The following is an 18,290-nucleotide window of genomic DNA, read 5'->3' as shown; positions in this document are numbered from 1 at the left end:
CCGATTGTACTTTACATCTGGGAATAAAAATAATAAATACCATGCAATTTGGATATGCACACTGTTTTTAAGCTTTAGTGACACTGCCAAAACATTGCCTGGATAAAACAGATCTTAAAGCAGTATTTTAAAATTGTGCCTAAAAGAATATTCAGATTTGTTTAATACTTTCTGCTCATAAACCTCATGAGCTGCACAAACTTTACATAGCTAAAACTAAATAAAACCAACCAAATAAACAACAACAACAAAAAAGTTTACCTTTCAATAATTGCTATCACAAAGATTAATACCAAGGTTTAGTTTAAAGAAAATTTCAAATTATAAATATTTTGTTCTCATTTATACACTGTTGCACTTGTGTGACTGGAGGTGCTGTAGCAACATCCTGATGCTTCCCATAAAACAAATAAAGCAATAAAGACAGCAAATATCCTACACATAATGTGTGCTTAATGAGACTACTCATTATAAATAAGTCATGTGAAATGTTTCCTGATGATGAAGTCAAGCAACTATGTGGGTCAATCTGCAGATAATGGTTTTGTACAGCTTAATGTGTACCATACGTTTTTTTTTAACTGATTTATCACCTCACCTAAAGGGTTTCTGAGCTTGTTTTGCAATTGTGAAACCCCTCCCTCGTTCCACTGGGATCACATTAGCTGAAACTTGAGGAAGGGCCACATAAATTAAGTATATATATTTTATTGTCAAGGAGCCATTACCTCTTTTAAAAATCTTCTTTCCCTTTCTTTTTTCTCTCTAATCCTTGATGAGCTAGAGGAGTAAAAGGTTCATTTTGCCCTGTTTCTCTCAAATTTTGCTCCTGAGCCATTCCCTTCTGTTAACACATACACTGCTAGCTTCTGCCTCTATCTACCCAAGCATGAAGCATTCGCTGTCCTGCTGGGATGTGCTGTGGTTTGCTGCTAATCCGACACCACCTTACTTTAGCTGGAACTTTCCCCACTGAATCCATGAATCAGATTACAACAGACACATCCAGACTCTTCCCCACTGCCAGCTACAGCCCCCAGCAAGCGGAACAGCATCCTTTTCCCTAGGGAAAGGTGGGGTGTGCAAACGAGAAGGAAGATTCAAATCTAGGCAAGGTGAAGAGGGATTTAAGTGGTGATTTTAAAAGTGGCTTAGTAGCTGGCAATAGGTGACAGCCTCGCAGCAGTGCAGCATGCACAGTCTGTAAACGGTGAAGAGGTGGAAAGCAAAGCACCTTCAGCACCAGGCAAGGAGGGGTGCAGGAGTCCTAGGAATGATGAAGAGCTGCAGGAATACCGTGACCTAGCAGAAACATGCATGGTATTGCTTTAATACCTCCTCTAAAACCAAAGCTGGGTTTTAACACTCAAAATTTTCCATTACTATCAGCACAGAGGTGAAAGACAGGAGAACAGAGCATTGTATTAACAGCTCAGTTTTCAAGTATTTCACATATTAACCACAAAAAAACATTCCCCACCACCCAGATTGTCTACGGAATTTATTAGCCAAATGGGTTTTAACAGAAAAAGACTTAAAGCTCAGGGAGAGAGAGAGAGAGAGAGAGAGAGAGAGAGAGGGAGAGACCCTGCAAAAGGCACTTTCTGGAGTGCAGAGCTATTTATTTATTTTATAGAGCACATCCACACAGGAGCGGAAGGGACGCGGTTACAAGGCATAACGCGAAGTCCTGGGAGAGAGCCGAGCCTGGCCAAACAGAGCCATTTATTTGTTTTGTGTTTAAAGAGAGCAAGATTGATTTCAGAAATGATTCTTCCAGACTCAGAGCCTTAAAACAAAACAGAATATGCGTGTTTCAATATGTTCCCGCCTGGCTCCATTGTACAACAGTGTCAGAACATTCTTTACGTAGAGCACAACCACCAGAACTAACATACAGGCATCTTCCAGAAGTATGAGGTTCTTTAAAATAACTGCTGTGAAGTAAGAATGCAAAACCCTTGATCAGTTTGAACCAGAAATGTTTACAGGCTGACTCCCAGATCAGGCTAAAATCAGATATTGTGCAGGGCATTAGCGCATTACTATCACTCCAGTGTTCCAAATAAACTGGGAAAAGACAAAGCCCAGTAACTTTATCCCCTCTGAGCTGATCTATCCTACATAAACAGAACAATAATATCCTACACATGTATGCGGGGCTCTGAAAGGAGTGACTTTTGCTCTCCTTGTGCTATGGATCTAGGTGTGGGGAGGTCAGAAAGACTTCGGGCTCAGCTGCCATGCAGGCTGGCAGCCAAAACATGTGCTAAATTCCCCCAGTGCAGCACTTACATAAAGCAGCAGCCCATGAGATATCACAGCATGCAATGTGATGTGAGGACCCTTGCACCCGTTCCCAAATCCTCCAAGTCAGTGTCCCTGTCTCCTGCACACTGAGGGGACAGCAAGCGCCAAATGAGGCTCTGCAAAGCAGTGACTTAGGGCATGCACCAAAACCATTGTCCTTTGTACCCCAGATACCCTTTATTACTCTCTCCTGCCGTTGTTTAGTGGCAGATGACACCCCAAAAGGGGCTATTATGGTGGAAGGGGATATGGTAGGCCAGTGAGCTCTGCAGTGGGGAAAAAAAAAAAAAAAAAAAAGTAAGAGAAATCTATTAATGCTGCAGGGTAACGGAAGGTGAATGTGCTGAACACTGAGCTCAAGAAATCCTGTCAACAGGGCGGGAAGAAAAGACAACCACAAGTATTTTTTGCAACACAGGTGCAGCCTGCGATCCTTCATTATCTTAGCACAATAAATCTAGCTAGCAAGCTACTCCAACAACAGGAAGGTTTAGTATGCTTAACAGCAATGCAGTGAAACTCCTTTTGGAGTATTTTATAATCAAACACTACGAATCCTTTGGAAGACATAACTAAAAGTGCAAGAGCAGACAAAGCCACCCTTAGGTAATTCCCTTGATTAAAACTCTCAGACTTAAAATAAATCTAATTAAGGACCTTGTGAAGACACAGAAAGCCAGTGTTCACTTATGCCCTCTTTTGCAGATGGTGAGTTGCCAAACAGATCTGAGAACCTTAATTGCAAGAATATCAGCAAATTATAAAAAAAAAAAAAAAAAAAAAAAAAAAAAAGGCAAATTAGGGACTGCAAAAGAGTCAGACTGTTACATAACAGCAATGCTGCTGGATGTCCTGGTTCTTACACTAGATGGCAAAGGCACTCCTGAGAGGACACAGTGCTTTTTATAAAAACTGCTGAAAAAGGAGAGAAAAACCTCACCCATACTCATGACATCAGGGGTGATGCAGCCAGCAAAACTGATGAAAGAGGATACCCTTTCTACCATTCTGCTTAACATTCTTTATTTGAGAGCTTCCTACACTGCTCTTGAGAGGCATCCAAACACACACTGTAGGCATCACAAGGAGTTGTCACAACTGGCCAGAATCTAGCTCTTTTTTGGATTCCACCATCCATCCATAGCAGCTAATATGCTCTGTTTCATCACTGGAAAAATTAATTTCATTAAGTGGCTTCCTATCAGAATGCTGACACTTCACAGACATTCTTCTCAGATAAAAGCAAGGCAGATAAAAACCATTTTTTAAATCAGATGGTTAAAAACACCACCTAAGAGAAATCTGATTTCATTTTCTCCAATTGTTTGCATTAGACTCCAAAGAAAATAAAACCACTGCAACATGGTAAGAAATGTTTACAAATGTCTGATACAAATAAGGTAGGCAGAAAAATCTGTTTGGCCACACAGAAATCGGTTTGATGAAAAACAAACAAAAAAAAAGTGACTTGTGAACTACACATTCTTTGCGGGTTATTGCTGAGCTCCTTCACTCCATTCATCATTCAAAATAAATACAGGTGGAAGCAACCTCCAAGCAGGCAATTGCTTCAAGGACCATGTGTTGTATTCTACATTAAAAAATAGTAAAAAAAGATAAATAGCAATCAAGTGAATGGTTGAACTGTATTCTAATAGTGAGTTGTTTTTTGTTTTTGTTTTCCCCATTATAGCAGCTTAAAAATAGCACTGCTTGGAGTTATTCCGATCTTAGACATCTTCTAATGTTAACAAAGACAACAAAGCTTGATCCTCAGTTTACCATTTTTTGTGATAATACACAAATATGCAAGATAGCAGGTCTATCAAAATTACCTATGCATGCACACATTTCTGGTGTAACAAAACAACCAAAGAATAAATCTAAATTACTTTATTTTTGATGGTTTAAGAAATAAATACTCTAAAAAACACCTAGTTGGCAATAAAAATTATTTTACTTACAAAAGCATTTAAAGTCACTATCAGAAAAGTCAGTTTTTGGTGTTAACGAAAATCACTGATTGCAGCTGCTCCTGACCTAATTACTTGTGTTATCAAACGCCCAGTGTACTTCCATTTCTGAAAGCATCATGCTGCCACACTTGGGCTCATGTCACAGCCCTCTCAATACAAACTAAAACAACCAGGCCACATTGCCAAGTCAATCCGAATCCTCTGAGGATGTGAAGTAGTAATTAGGAAGACCTACAAATTAGTCACTGCCCTGGATCCTCAGTAAAAGTCTATTTAGCTCAATGATTCAATCAATACACTTAAGTGAGTCTATTTTCATATATAGATCAACAGTGATATCATTATTTTAACATAACATAAGTACAACCAAAAACACGGGGTTTGCAATGACTTGCAAGATTAGGTAGAGACTGAGGGAGGGCAAAAACTGGAATTTGTTTCTCGCTCATCTACTCATAAAAGGTGATAAGTTGATAGCTGAGAACCAACATCACGCTGTGGTCCAGAGCCAAAGAAAATGTCAGCTAACTCCTGCCAACCCCTCAGCTGAGATAAATCATCATAGCTCTATTAGACAGCCCTCTACTCTAACTTCCAGCATCCAAGGATTTGGCTCTATCTACTATGCATATTCAGACAAGATATAAATCAATGCAGTGTCAGCTTGACCGCAGTTTCTTTTTTTCTCTTCAAATATTACCATGTCCTTGATGGTTAAAAACAAATCTCACTGAAGTCATCTAATTGGCAGAAGGCAGAAAGCATTTACAAAGGTCATCTCCTACAAATCCAGCAGACTAAATTTTACTCGCTGCCCACCACCCCCAAAGTTACCTACATCGGGTTAACTTTCCCACTTACTAGTCCAGAAGCACTTAGAATTGCCAGTCTTTCTTTCTTTCATGAGAATGTGGAAAAGAAAAGCTGCATCTCCCTTTCCTTGTGTCATCACCTGAGCCTGGGGACAGGCTGGTGCTTTAAACATCAGTTGTTTCTGGCAGACCCTGCAGGAGCTTATGAATGAATTCCCACAAAACTGTGTCCACGACAGGGCAAAACTAGCAGGCGGCTAGTCATCACACGCAGCTGGAGCACAGTTGGAGCAATCAGCAGTAACTCCACACTCCCTCTGAGCTGGACACCGTCACCAACCATACCACGCCTTCCCCGTTGCTCCACATGGAACTAATTAAATTTCCAAAGAGCATGAACTTTTGAAGAAGCCCCGCTAAGCCCATACCCAACATTTCAACAGCTCAGACTTCCCAAGGAGTTTGGTCTGGCATCAGGACTCATTTCTGTTCTTTCTCAAATGCACTTAGGATTGAAATTTTACCTGACAGGGCTGCTCCAAACACAGAGACTTACCATTCAGTCTCTCAAAGCTTTGGATTAAAAGGCTCAAACTTACGGTAGAGTGCTGAATGGGTATCCAGGCAGGTGTTTCGACTGAGCATTTGTGGGATGGGCATCTGCCATGGCTCTGCTGCAAATAAGTGAAAATGGCATTATGCACAACACAGTACGTGCTGCAACAGGCACGATGGGTTCCATTCCAGATGGAGCATCTAGGAGTTTGCCAGTGCCCATTAGACCTCACAAAGTCATTTTTCCACCATTATATAAGATCTGCAGCTCACTGGATCACAAAAGGCCTTGGGGTTGACCCATTAATTTTGCCTTGAACTTCAAAGTTGTGTGGGTGAATGCAACCTTCATCCACTCTGAACCCCAAGCACCTGCCATCTGGTTTTCCTCCACACTGGAGGATTCAGGGAACAACAGCAGAGCTTTAAGCATCAGGTAAAAATCAGCTTTTTTTCCCCCATTTCATGACAGGCTGCATTTTTGCATCATGCAGCCTTTGAAGCAGTGATAGCTGCAGCCTGAACAACCCCAGAGCTATTTTGCAGCAGGAGAAAATCTGTCCCAAATTCTCAGGGTGTGTGTTACTTTGCTGAGCAGAACACACTGACTGTTCCCCAGATTGACCCCTGGAGGACAAAGAGGAGGAAAAAAGTGCAGGACTCTTGCAGTTCCCTGAAACTTAGCAGAACCAAAAGAGTGAGGGGTTAATTTGAAGTCTAATGTTCCACATGGCAGTGCAAGATGCTACCATCAGGCCTCCAGGCTGATCTTCCTGTAATTTCCCTTGCATTTGCAGTGATTCAATTACATTTTCGCAAAAGTTTGGAGCCCATCAGAACAAATTGCACAGCAGATTGGGTCAGAGTCCCTGAAGAAAAGTTCAGAATAAATTCTAGTGTCTGCCACCATTACTCTCAGCATTTCACATAAGAGTCAAACTATTATTTAGCTGCTTGAATTGGAGGACTCCTCTAATTATGTGTGTTCCTGAAGTTGGACATAACAAGAAGGAAAAAAAAAAATCACTTCTTTTTTATTTTCCTTTAAGACAGGTATATTGCAAGCAATTACAATACACCTTTCTTTTCCTCATGCTGAGAGCAAAGGAGAGCAACCTCTGCACACAGGAGTGATGAGACTTCACCCTATTTTCAATTATGAGCCTGATTTGAGAACATTAACTAGCCAAGCCTAGTAGTGCTTTCTTCTTTATCTCTAAAAAGTGAACATTTGTAAAGTATTGCAAAAACTGTGCATATCAGTTTCAGCTTTGTATTCCCCAAACCTTAAAAACTTTTGTATTTGCACTTAGACAACTTCAGGAATATGCAAAAAGGCATAGCTAGTAAGCAAGAAGCATTGTACTTTTAGATGAAAGTTTAGAAAGTCTTGTTTAAAAGGATTTGAAAAAGTCATTGGTATCATGGCAGCATTATCCTGTGGGTGGGTGTTATCTCCTGTAACGAAGGGATGAATGCTACAGCAAACTAAGTAATCCTATTGAAATAATAAAACTATTAATAAATTTTGATCAAAAGCCTGCATAAATTATTGTGAATTATTTTTCTTTCTTTTTTTAACAACTGAAAAGTCTTCAGTCTAATCCAGGCCAAGATAAAGGTAAGAAAATAATAATTTGCTTTGGACAGGAAACATTTTTCTGATTGAAAAGTCTCATCTTACAAACTCTAGTAACCAGGTATATAAAATGATTGTCAGTAAACTACTTAAAAAGACTCCTCACATTCTTAAAGAGGACACATCTGCAAAATAAAAGGCCAGGACCTCACAGCAGGGGGGAGCAACACTCTGTAAATATTCCTGACTTTGAGATTCACTCCCAAATTGTCCCAAGACCCCAAGTCACCCGACATATGCTTCATATTCAAAGGCCAGAGGGACAGAGGTAATGAGAATTGCTTGAAGGCAGTAGCTCCCAGTTTTCCAGCCTTGTGCTGAGCATGCGGCTGGGCTGCAGGGTGACTGCAGGACTTGGCCCTTCAGAGCTGGATATTTGAATTATTGTCCTAATAACGTGACATTGCACTGGAATTGTCTGAGAAATGCGTGTAGCTCAAGGGCTAGGACAGAGCATTTATCCCCTCCAAAATTTTATTTTTTCATCTTTTTTAAATTACTGCTGATTTCCTATTTGAATGGTCAATACTTTTTGGATTTTGTTTAAAAACAATGCTTTTCATACTTTTTGTATCTTCCACCCTCACCCAGTTTAAACATGAAATAAGGCTGATAAATAAGGTTGAAAAATAAGGTGCATAAAAGTGTTCAATCTTACTTTTTTTTTTTTTTTTAATCAGCCACAAGCTCCAACATGTTGTACCTTACTGACACCAGCTAAGGAACAATTTACCCAAAAGATCAACACTACATAAGGTATTCTGCAAGCACAGGTAATACAAGTAAGTGTGGGAATAAAGACATTGGGAAATATTTGCAGGCTGCAAAAGGGACTAACTCCATTTGATTATTATTGCTAATATTTTAACCAGTTTAGGAATTTAGTGAGGACTATAATAGTATAGCAAGGACTATAGTGTAGTAAGGACTATAAACTCTGGTCCACCATTACATCAGAAAGTTAAAAATCAAAAAAGAGGTGAAAATCCATCATTGGAAATCATCTTTTTTCAGCCAATCTTCAGAGTACAGTAATATGCTTTTCATGTTTACTAATATTTTTATGCAAAAGAAACGTGTCTTGCTTTGCTATTGTGGAAAATATGTTCCAATAAAAGAGTTCTCCATCTGAAATGGAAACAGACACTGCTTCTCCATAGCTTACAAATGAGTGATTTCCAGACTCTTCTTTTACTCCTTTTCTTTGAGGATACTTGGCCTCCTGCACTACTTCACCCTTGAGACAACTCTGTCATAGTGACAGACAGAGTTATCCAGGCATAGGCTTTATCACAGTTCCATGCAATCAGAGCTTTCAAAATATGCAGTAAGATCTTCAGCTTGTGTAATTTTTGTATAAAGAGACTTGGGGACACAAAAAGATAAATCCATTCTCATTGCTGAATTCTGCATCAGTCGCTTTTTTTTTTTTTCTTTCTTTTCCTGGGTTGATGCTCTAAATCCTTGATAAATTGCATAGCAATAAAACCGTCAGGAAGCAACGAAGTGATGACCAAAGCCAGACAGAGATGTTAACCCCCATTCAGCTAGTGCAATCCCTTCTCTAGAGGCACTGTTACACGTAATTCCCCAAACGACAGGTTTATCAAGCATCCAGAAATTCAGACCACATAGGTAACACAGAGAAAGTACCAAATTCAAAAGCCAAAACCAAGGCTTCAAGACCTTCAAAGTCTTTGAGCCAAACATTTACCTTCCTAGGATGCAGCCTTAAGCAAACTTCTTTCCTACATGCTTATCTCAGCCAAGTGTTGAAATAACTGACTACTATTAGCACTGCTTAGAAACATCAGTATGATGTATCTTGCGTATACATTGATATAATGCAGAGCAGTAGTGTTACTGCCTGGAAAAGTCCCTCTGACTTTTCTGCATGGAAATATTGAATCAAAAAGGGGTAAAGGTGAGAGTTTTGTGGCACTGCACTGCAGAGGTTGCTGGTGACAGAGATGCATTTGCACATTAGCAAGCTCTGGGGAAGGTTTCAAGGATGTGGACGTTACATGGATCAACTGTAGCAGTTTCTGGGAGAGTATGGGGGACAAAAAGAGCATGTATAGATAGATTATTGCCACTGTCCCACAAGCAGGGAGAGATTACATGTACCATCAATACCAAATTTTGAAGGCCAAATATTGCCTAACATGATTGTGGCCAGAGACACATTTGGAGACAGGTCTTAGGTCAGCTGAAAGATGTGACAAAAGACAGAGAGGATATTTAGGAATATTTTATCTGTTCAACATTTTTTCAGGGCTTTCTGAACTGCAACACTCTTTAAGATCTGACTTCAAACTCTACCTCAGAGAAGATATTGGTGATCAGAGTCATCTGATCACAGGTAAGATTTCCTTTGTATCCACTAGAACATCCAAGAATATGATTTGCAAGTTACATACAAGTCCTTGAGTGAGGTCTCCAGTAACAAAAGAGTTGGCTGAAGTCAAACTCAGTGGAAGATATTTATCTACTCCTACACAGCCTGACAAATTGCCTTCTCTGATGCAGATGATTCTCCAGGGAAATGAAAACTGTAGAACTCAGCTATAGGTCTCAGATTGGGTAAAATATAATCATATACTAGGCAATACCCCTGACCTAATGATTCACTCATAAATAACCATTTTCTTCTCCTTAACTGCACACATCCTCTCATTTTTCAGAAGTCTCACATTAGGTGAACGGAGACAGAAGGAAATTTGCATGGTAGTAGCAAACAGATTAAAACACAGAAGAAATACCTGTTTATGTTGCAGATGCATGCCAGGAGACCCATCTTTTCTGCTTTTAATGGTCTCCTGGACATTGCAAAGAATCCATTTGGTCAGCTCCAGCTATCTGAAATGCTTAAAAATGCAGCTCACCTCAGCACTAGGAAATTATCTTCCCACCTTCAGCCAGGCCCTCAGAATATTAGAGAAGGGGCTGGCTAAGGATATATAGCTCTGCTATCATTAGGAAATGTTATCATTTATTGAGGCAGGATTGGGCTTTCTAATTTTCTTTGTCTTGCTCAGTATCTTCTACTTTTCCTTACGTTTGCAGCTCTCCACTGCTGTGCAGTAATATTAAGCCCTAACCATATCTGCCTGAGCAGTTAATTGAACATTTTCTTTTCTCCGTTTATAGAGCTGTTCATAGATTTATGAAACAAATCACCCTTCTTCTTTCATAGTTAAAACCAATCTCAATAAAGACATCTCTCTGAGATCAGCAAATTATAATCTAATGAAATCTATTGAAAATTTCAGTTGCACTAAACAAGGTCAATGCTCAGAAGAAACGAAATGTCATTCAGAAATGAAGATCAAAGTAATTCCCTTCTATTCCTGCTGCTACCATAGAGACCAAGGGAGGGGGAAGAGGGGGAAGAAGAGATTTAACAGACTTAATTCTTACTGAAATTTATAATTAACTACAAGGGAAAAGGGACAATTACCATATTTCTAAAGAATAAAGGAGAAAAAAGTTGAGCTTTTGACAAGATATAATTACAAGACATTGCATATGCAATGCACATTGGCTTGTTCTGTGTAATTTTCTTGAGACTCCCCCCTAAAAAAAATGATTTTTTTTCTAGAAAAGACAACACGTGTCTCATCAGTTTACATTCATAATGTTTGAAATCCAAAAGCTAGCGGCTTACAGTAATTGTTCCAAAATTTACCATTGGTAAATAAAGATTTTAAATAAATACTCAGTTACACTTCCCATCTGTCAGACATCTACGAGTATATTCTCCAGCTAAGATAAATGGTAATCAATGAAAAGGGTCTTCCTGCTCTTCTAAGTCTGTGCAGTTTAACCAGCAGCCAACCCACAGTCATCAAAGCTGTCCTCAAGCACCACTTAAGAGTGGAGTTTACTAAATGACATGTAAATTGCATGGATTCAGCACTATCACACTTTTAAGGTCTGTCAGGAAAACACCACAGTTTGAAGTGCTCATCAGTACCTAATAATGACTATAGAAAAAAAAGATTTTGATTTTAGCTAAATGTGAATCTCTGGGGGGAAAATCATTATGTATCCTTTGTGTCTGATTTGTTAGAGCCTGGAAATTCAGCATAAAAAACTTAGCTACCCAATTTATGGTTTGGAACTGCAATGATTCAAAGCCTGAGGTCTTGCAAAGAAAAAACAACAAATGTTGCCCAGATCTATTTAGCACTATTAACAATATGCGGGCACATAGAAATGTGGTATTTTTTTGTTTCATATCCAGCTAAATTTAAATCAGATCCTCATGTAATGCAGCACTCTACAGCTCTGCTGGTTTTGGTAAGATTATAACAACACCTGAGGCACTGTTTCAAGCTGAGTATTTATACTTTGCTTTTTCATTTCCTAATCTGGGGACTGACTCTACAAACAGCCTCCCAGACACACACAACTGATCCCTTAGAAAGTCCTATAGAAAAAGCTGAACCTCACTAAGTATATACCTTTTTTAATCCCTATATAGAGTTTAGATAACATAATATAATGGGGAGGGAGCAGTGGGGGAGGGAAGAAGGCCTCTTTTCTTCAGAGAAACCTGTTTTAAAAGCACTTTGGCATAAATAAATATTCTATTTGCATTAAATTTATGCCACCATAATCAATAATCCAACTTAACCTCAGTATTGACTCACCTCTGCAAAGTGAGACCAACAGCTGGCACGTAACGTGAACCAGCTCTCCACCTCCAGCAGATGATCTGATCTGATTTACCATTCTGGCCTTCTGAGAGCATCTTGGGACTAGTTTTGCTGCTCTAAATTAGAGATCATGGAACAGCGAGGTCCCTCCTGCGGTACCACCTCCATGTTGTTCCATCCTTCAGCCAAGTTCCAAAAATACCCCTTAATTCTACTGGTTTGGCACTGGGAGTGGATAGTGTTGGCTAAATGCTGAACAAGAGTTTCCCCCTTACTTAGGGAATCCACAGTGTCCTACTGGGACACAAAATCTATCTTTTCAAAGCATGGAATGCTATCAACAAGGATTTGTAATGATATGCTGAATGCAGACTGGCAGTTTCAAAATCAAGAAGCCCAGCCACAGCAACTCCTCAGTCAGATTTACAGTGTTGCTGTTGAGCAGGATGAGTTCTGAATTTTGCCTTGTCTTTTATGTTGGGACTACAGGGAAGGGAAAGCTAGTACTAACAAAATGATAAGGTACATATTTTACAGCCTTTCTCTGTTTTACTGCTAGCTTCATGCTGCCAAGCGGAGTGATGAATGTGTGGAACACAAGGGACCTACAGAAGACTCATACACTAGGTTTGTGCTAGACGTTGATCCCATACTTCAGAGTAGTGGCTTATTCTCCATGACCATTGCTCGTATTGAGACTTCTGCTCACACATCTGTCAGTTTTGCCTTAAGTGCACACGTTGGTCTCCCTGGTTCTAAATATATTGCCAGACGAGCAGAAGAAAATAGAATAGACAGATGTTGCTGGCTCCTGGCAACATTGCCAGTCAGAATTTAATATGTTCATCCTTGGTATGGCTTAGCAACATAACCGTATGACCCTTCTTCCTAGGGCCATCACAAAACATATTTTTTCACTGTCCATCCTTATTTCATTCTTTTAAATGCTTGAATTAAATTCTTAAAAAAGGTGCTTGGAGGGCAGCCATGAAGAGGAAAATATTGTAGACTAAAACAATTTAAAAAAAAAAAAAAAAGATTAAAAAATCTTCTTAATTAATGCAACGTACTAAGTCTTTCATTAACTGTAAATAAATACATTTTTTTCCACTCACATGAATAATCACTTTTTCATTTAGTTTTCTGGTCCCACAGAAGCCAGCCACACTTGAATAAAATATGGAACCTGTCCATTGCATAATGCAGTTTAAACCTCCACGGAGTTACATGGAAGCTGGCAACAAGAATCTCAGAAGAGTATTTTTTCAGAATTAAATTAATTTTTGTAGCTAACAAAACCAACAAGGTCAAATTAGGTATTCAGGCTTGGTCCGAAGGCAACCAGTTCCCTGGTGTACAAGTCAGGGGGTACAATTCAGGAGTTAGGCAACAAACAAGCGGCTTGGGTTTTCTGAATAAATTGGGGCTATTTTATTTGGTATCTAGTCATGTGTACACTGTACAGTATCTAGTCATGAGTGTACACTGGTTTCATCTTTGCAAGCTCTTCTCAACACACAGAAACATTCAGGTACTAAAATCTGGAGTTTTAATCAAATCTAGATTGCCCGGGAAATTTTAAAATCTCTGACATATGAGGTTTTTATCTACAAAGGTTTTAGTGACAAAGGACTGAATGGAAACTTGTGGTATTATTTAATTCTCCTTTTTTTATGGTGCTGTGATTGCCAGTTGCAAGTATCAAAAACCCTGAACCTGACACCTGACCCATGAGGTTTAAAATATAAAAATACATTTTGATTTCTCTTCATTTGCTTTCTGATTTTTAAACCTTAAGACTTTCCATCTTTGAGATCTCCTTTGGAAAAATGAGGGCCAGAAAGATATATTTTTTTATTATTTTTTTTTGTCACTGAAAGCTGATCATCTTTTCTAAGTCACCTGACAACGAGAGCTGGGGGATTCAGCAAAACAATCTGTATTACAGAGAAGCTTGTCTGGCAACACAGAACTACCTATTCTATTTTTCACCAACTGCAGCTACTGCTGTACTCATAACACTGCAAAGGACTAAAGGATGAGAGAACTGATAGCCAGGGGAAAGGACAGCATGTTGCCTCCGACTGTTGGGCAGCACAGTGGGAATGTTCTTCCTTTCCAAAACCTCCTGGTGACAGGGATGGAGTCTTGACCTGAACTTTTATTTATACTGAATTCCTGCAAATGATAAACTACTGCCACAAAATAATGTGCATTATGCAACAGGAAAAGAAAGAATCTACATTGGGAATATGATAAATTAAAACAAACTAGAAGCCCATAAGTTCTCTTTGACTGAGTCAGCATTTCCAAAGTCCTGGGTGCAGAAATGTATGGAAACATGAAATCCAAATGGAGAGAAAGAATCTGTACAAATTAATATCTTATATCTTTCTTAATCATAGCCTACATTTTGGCTGAAAAAAAAAAAATGTCAGGAGGATTTAAGGTTTGGGGAGGTACGTCAGAAATTAATCTTATTAGATGACATCTATAGAGTTCAAAACAGGATCTTTGAATCCCTTGTGTGTGATCTACAAGGGCATGTTCACCCCACCACAACATTTATGTCATTTTCTACAGGCTGGAAATACTGCAAATTCCAGTGTAAATTTAATGACCACGTGTTACAAATGTCAACTTTTTAAACAGTGTTCATCTTTTGCAGTTTAAATAGCATTCATCTTTTACTCCCTTTTTATTATTTATAACATGTGAAGAATAAAACTGATGTATTTACTCCCTCTTGACATTAAGATCCACTTTTCCAAGAATGAGAATGGCAAGTATTTGCACAAATCAGACAAATGGATATTTAAATAAGGAAAATTAACAGATCTGAGGCCAAAAATAGTCAGACTGCTGTTCTGTAGAATTCATATTTATTGAAGTAAATTTTAAAATAAATTTAAAATAGTCTGAAAAACAAACAAAAAAAATCTGTCATTATACTGCTGAAAACTTGTATAAACTGATGCTATAAAAATTTTTTAGGCTTAATGGAAATAGGGTTACTCTAATGCACAATAAAGCAAGTAAAAGCAGATTATGGATCAATATAATATAATGTCACTGGTGCAGCTATTTAAATATGGCACCAAAGCAAGATGAGGAAATCAGCTGTAATTTCTTTGGCTTCAAGCCTTTGTAATACGAAAGTGTTCTGAAACGAGATATTTGCCATTATTCAGATCATTTATATATGTTAATATGGTGTTCCCACAAGCATCCAAATAGCAAGTGACCTACAAGTGACAATCCTATCTCATTCCAACACCAAAGTTGGCAGCAAAGACTGAATATCTGGAGTTGAATATTTGAGGCTCATACGCTTGACTTTCAGAATCATTTTGGCCATTTAGTAGCAAATCCATGAGACTGAAAAGCTGTGAGGAAAAATATTGTGGATAGTTGGAGCTGGGATTCCTGCTCAGAGCAGCAACGGTAGTGAGTTGATGGTAAGCCAACATTTGTTATTGATCAGAAGACCCTGGGAAATTGTTCATTGCAAACATTCAGAGTCAATTCATAAAACAAATAGAGACATATCTCCTGTTATTAAAAAAAGGAAAAATAATAAATAAATAAATAAATAAAAGATCTTAACAGGACTCATTGTCCTGTCCCCAATCCTCTTTGCCAAACTCTCAAGGCCAAGGATGGTTGCAACTAAGGGGCCACACCACACCACCAGAGACCCAGAAGTAGGGTTAATTGCAACTTCCTTTTTCCACCTTCTTGCTTATTTTCAATTAAAAACAAACATCAAGGAGTATAAGTCAGATTCTTAACACAAGCCTGCATCCAGGCTTTTCTCAGTGGTGTTTCACCATTGCTGCTGAGTGCTTTTCACTGGTATCACTGATACCAAGGGGCACTTATAGGAGCCTCTGCTCTGCTCCAAGGCAGATTGGAGATGCTGTCTTAGATCCATCACAGTTTGCAGGAACCAGAAAGACCTGGAAAGGCCCAGAAAGAACAAAAAAGAACAGGAGGTGAATGAGGCCACAGAAGGAGCATAAGGAGCATATGCTCCTTCTGTGGCCTCATTCACCTCCTGTTCTTTCCCCGTCTGGGTTTCTCCATTGTCATGAGGGGAATGACAGCTCGCATCTGTTTCAGCAAGTCCACCGTACTCTGTGGTGTCCACCCACCACCACTCACTGCTGTCAATGGGTTCTTGGGGTATCTCCTCCTGCCTTTTCCATGTCACTAACAGGGGCCCCTGTTTTACATGTACATCACGCAAAAAATATAACAGCAGTGACAGCTGTACTAAACATTGTTTCACCTTATCATTTATGTTACCTTGAGCTGTTCTCACTACCCTTGGCATGTTGCAAGTCTTGTGGCAATTGTGAAATTCATCAAAAATAATCCAAAACAGAGAACAGCCATGCTGAACCCTAATGTCCTTATTTACCCCATTAACCATTCCTTATAAATACTATCACCATGTGCAAATCTGCTTACAAATATGTGATAACCTGCCTGTCCTGAAGCAACAGAAAGGAAGTTCACTGATCATCTCCCTCCCGTTTAATATTAGGTTACTTTGCTAAGTTTGAGGATGTCTCAAAGAACTGTTCAACTTATCCCTATCCCACATCTTTAATTTGGGCAGTGTCCTTAACCACAGTCTTTAACCTGACACAAATTTTGTGGATAAAAATTTATTTACATGCACGTTTGGAAGGAATTATTTAGAAGGACCATTCCCAAATAACCAGGTTAGATCCAACATCAGTATAAGCGTGCTGAACTGGGACCAAGGCATTTTTATTTTGCAGGCCCAGATATGCAAAGCAAGCTACGTTTTTCCCCCAAAAAGCCACAATAAGCCAAAAGAAACTTGCATCTCTCCAATCAGAAACATCATGACTATCTAAACTACATCTGATTGGCCTCTTTAAAAATGCTAGGACCCATATAATGCCCTCATTTTTTTTTTTTTTTATTCTTTAGTTTAGAGAATTAGCTGATAAGCAAAGAAAATATCTGCCTGATACCATGTATTCTGAAAGTGCTCCAGTAGCTAGAGATATTAATAGACACAAGCACAGGCTAAGATAAAATATGGAATCGTTTTCTTTTAGCTAGTAAAAATAAGTAAATTACATATCATTTAGGAAGTGATACAGAAGCAAACTGCATAATCTACAGAAAAAGAGAACAAAATGCTCATTGAAGCAAAGCTTATTTATCACTTTATCTTGCAACCTGACACAGTACATGCTCAATCTATTTAATTACAGGAATAGAAAAATAGCAGAAAAATATGTATACATTATAGCAATGTTTCCAGTCCTACCTTGGTCGTGACAATGCACAGACAATCCATTCTGTAAATCTCCACAGGAGTGTATGTAAATCATAAAAACAAATCAGCAAGGGTGAGGAAAGGCTTTTGAACAGCATGAACAGAACCGGAGGCTTGAATCTGCACAGCCTGCTTTTCCAAGTGGGGCCCTCATAAGAAACTCGAGTCCTCCTCCACAATGCTAAAGGCAGTCATGATGCTCAGAGGGATCAGAAAACCCATTAGAAATCGTCTCAAGCAAAACTTCCAGGTGGCTTATCAGGCTTGATTGCTGCATTGTTCAATCTGCGATCAAAATATTCTGTTGAATGGTATGCAGCCTTCTACATGGGAAGATGAGAACCACAACAAGCACAAAAGAGCAAAAGCATCACATTTCAGCCCTGGCTCTGGTTTCACAATTCTGATCTGCTGTTTCAGTATACCCATAAGATTTCCTTTGCCAAGTCTCTCGCTCTCTCTCAATCTCTCTCTCTCTCTCCTTCCCTGTCTTTTTTTTTCTCCCCCCTCTCGCTCGCTCTCTCCCTCCTCTTTTCTACTAACTCCGAGCAAGCACAACACACACAACTATCGGGCCCATCTATCACAGCGCTGTCACTTCTCTGCCAAAACAACTGCTTTCGGTTGTACGGGTTTTTATTAAGAGCACAATTCCTGCAAATGCATATTGCTTGAAGTGCATGATTGAAACGTTAAGGTGTGTGCGATAGCTCATGCGTCACATCTACAATCACTCTGAATTACTAGGTCACATTCAAATTCAGGAAGTGAATATAAATAACAGCTGGATAAGGCGAACTTTCAGAAAGTATAACAGAAAATAAGCAGTCAGGTTAAAAGGTGGGAACTGCACATTTACACATGCACACAGGTCTGGGAAGTGCAACAGTGATATAATTTTAATTTATTATCCGTGGAAATAGAAAAAAAAAAAAAAAGAAAATCACAAACAAACAAACCCACCACCATTATATACATTATTGAAAGCTAGAGCGGGGCACCTTTTTTTTTTTCTCA

At 39.0% G+C, this 18,290-nt stretch overlaps 1 protein-coding gene across 16 annotated transcripts in view; it reads right to left on the bottom strand.

Moving 5' to 3' along the window:
* The window catches only part of DLG2 (discs large MAGUK scaffold protein 2), a 1,046,667-nt gene that overhangs the window by 873,227 nt on the left and 155,150 nt on the right, over positions 1 to 18,290 (bottom strand). For 3 of the 16 annotated variants that reach the window (XM_084519806.1, XM_084519809.1, XM_084519814.1), the window contains exons 1-2: positions 17,265 to 17,734; positions 5,698 to 5,772 (exon numbers count right to left, since the gene is read on the bottom strand). The exons of 9 other annotated variants lie outside the window; for them this stretch is intronic. In XM_084519806.1, the coding sequence (XP_084375932.1) occupies positions 5,698 to 5,772; positions 17,265 to 17,294 (105 nt within the window). In that variant the 5' untranslated portion in view covers positions 17,295 to 17,734. Of the gene's footprint in view, positions 1 to 5,697; positions 5,773 to 17,264; positions 17,736 to 18,290 lie in introns of those variants that run through there. 4 more of the 16 variants (XM_084519804.1, XM_084519823.1, XM_084519808.1 and 1 more) reach the window with 4 other exon arrangements.

The sequence above is a fragment of the Aythya ferina genome, assembly GCF_964211825.1.
Source record: "Aythya ferina genome assembly, chromosome: 1".
NCBI classification, from domain to species: Eukaryota; Metazoa; Chordata; class Aves; order Anseriformes; family Anatidae; genus Aythya; species Aythya ferina.
The sequence above is the reverse complement of the archived record's forward strand: the minus strand, read 5'-3'. Positions and strand labels throughout refer to the sequence as shown.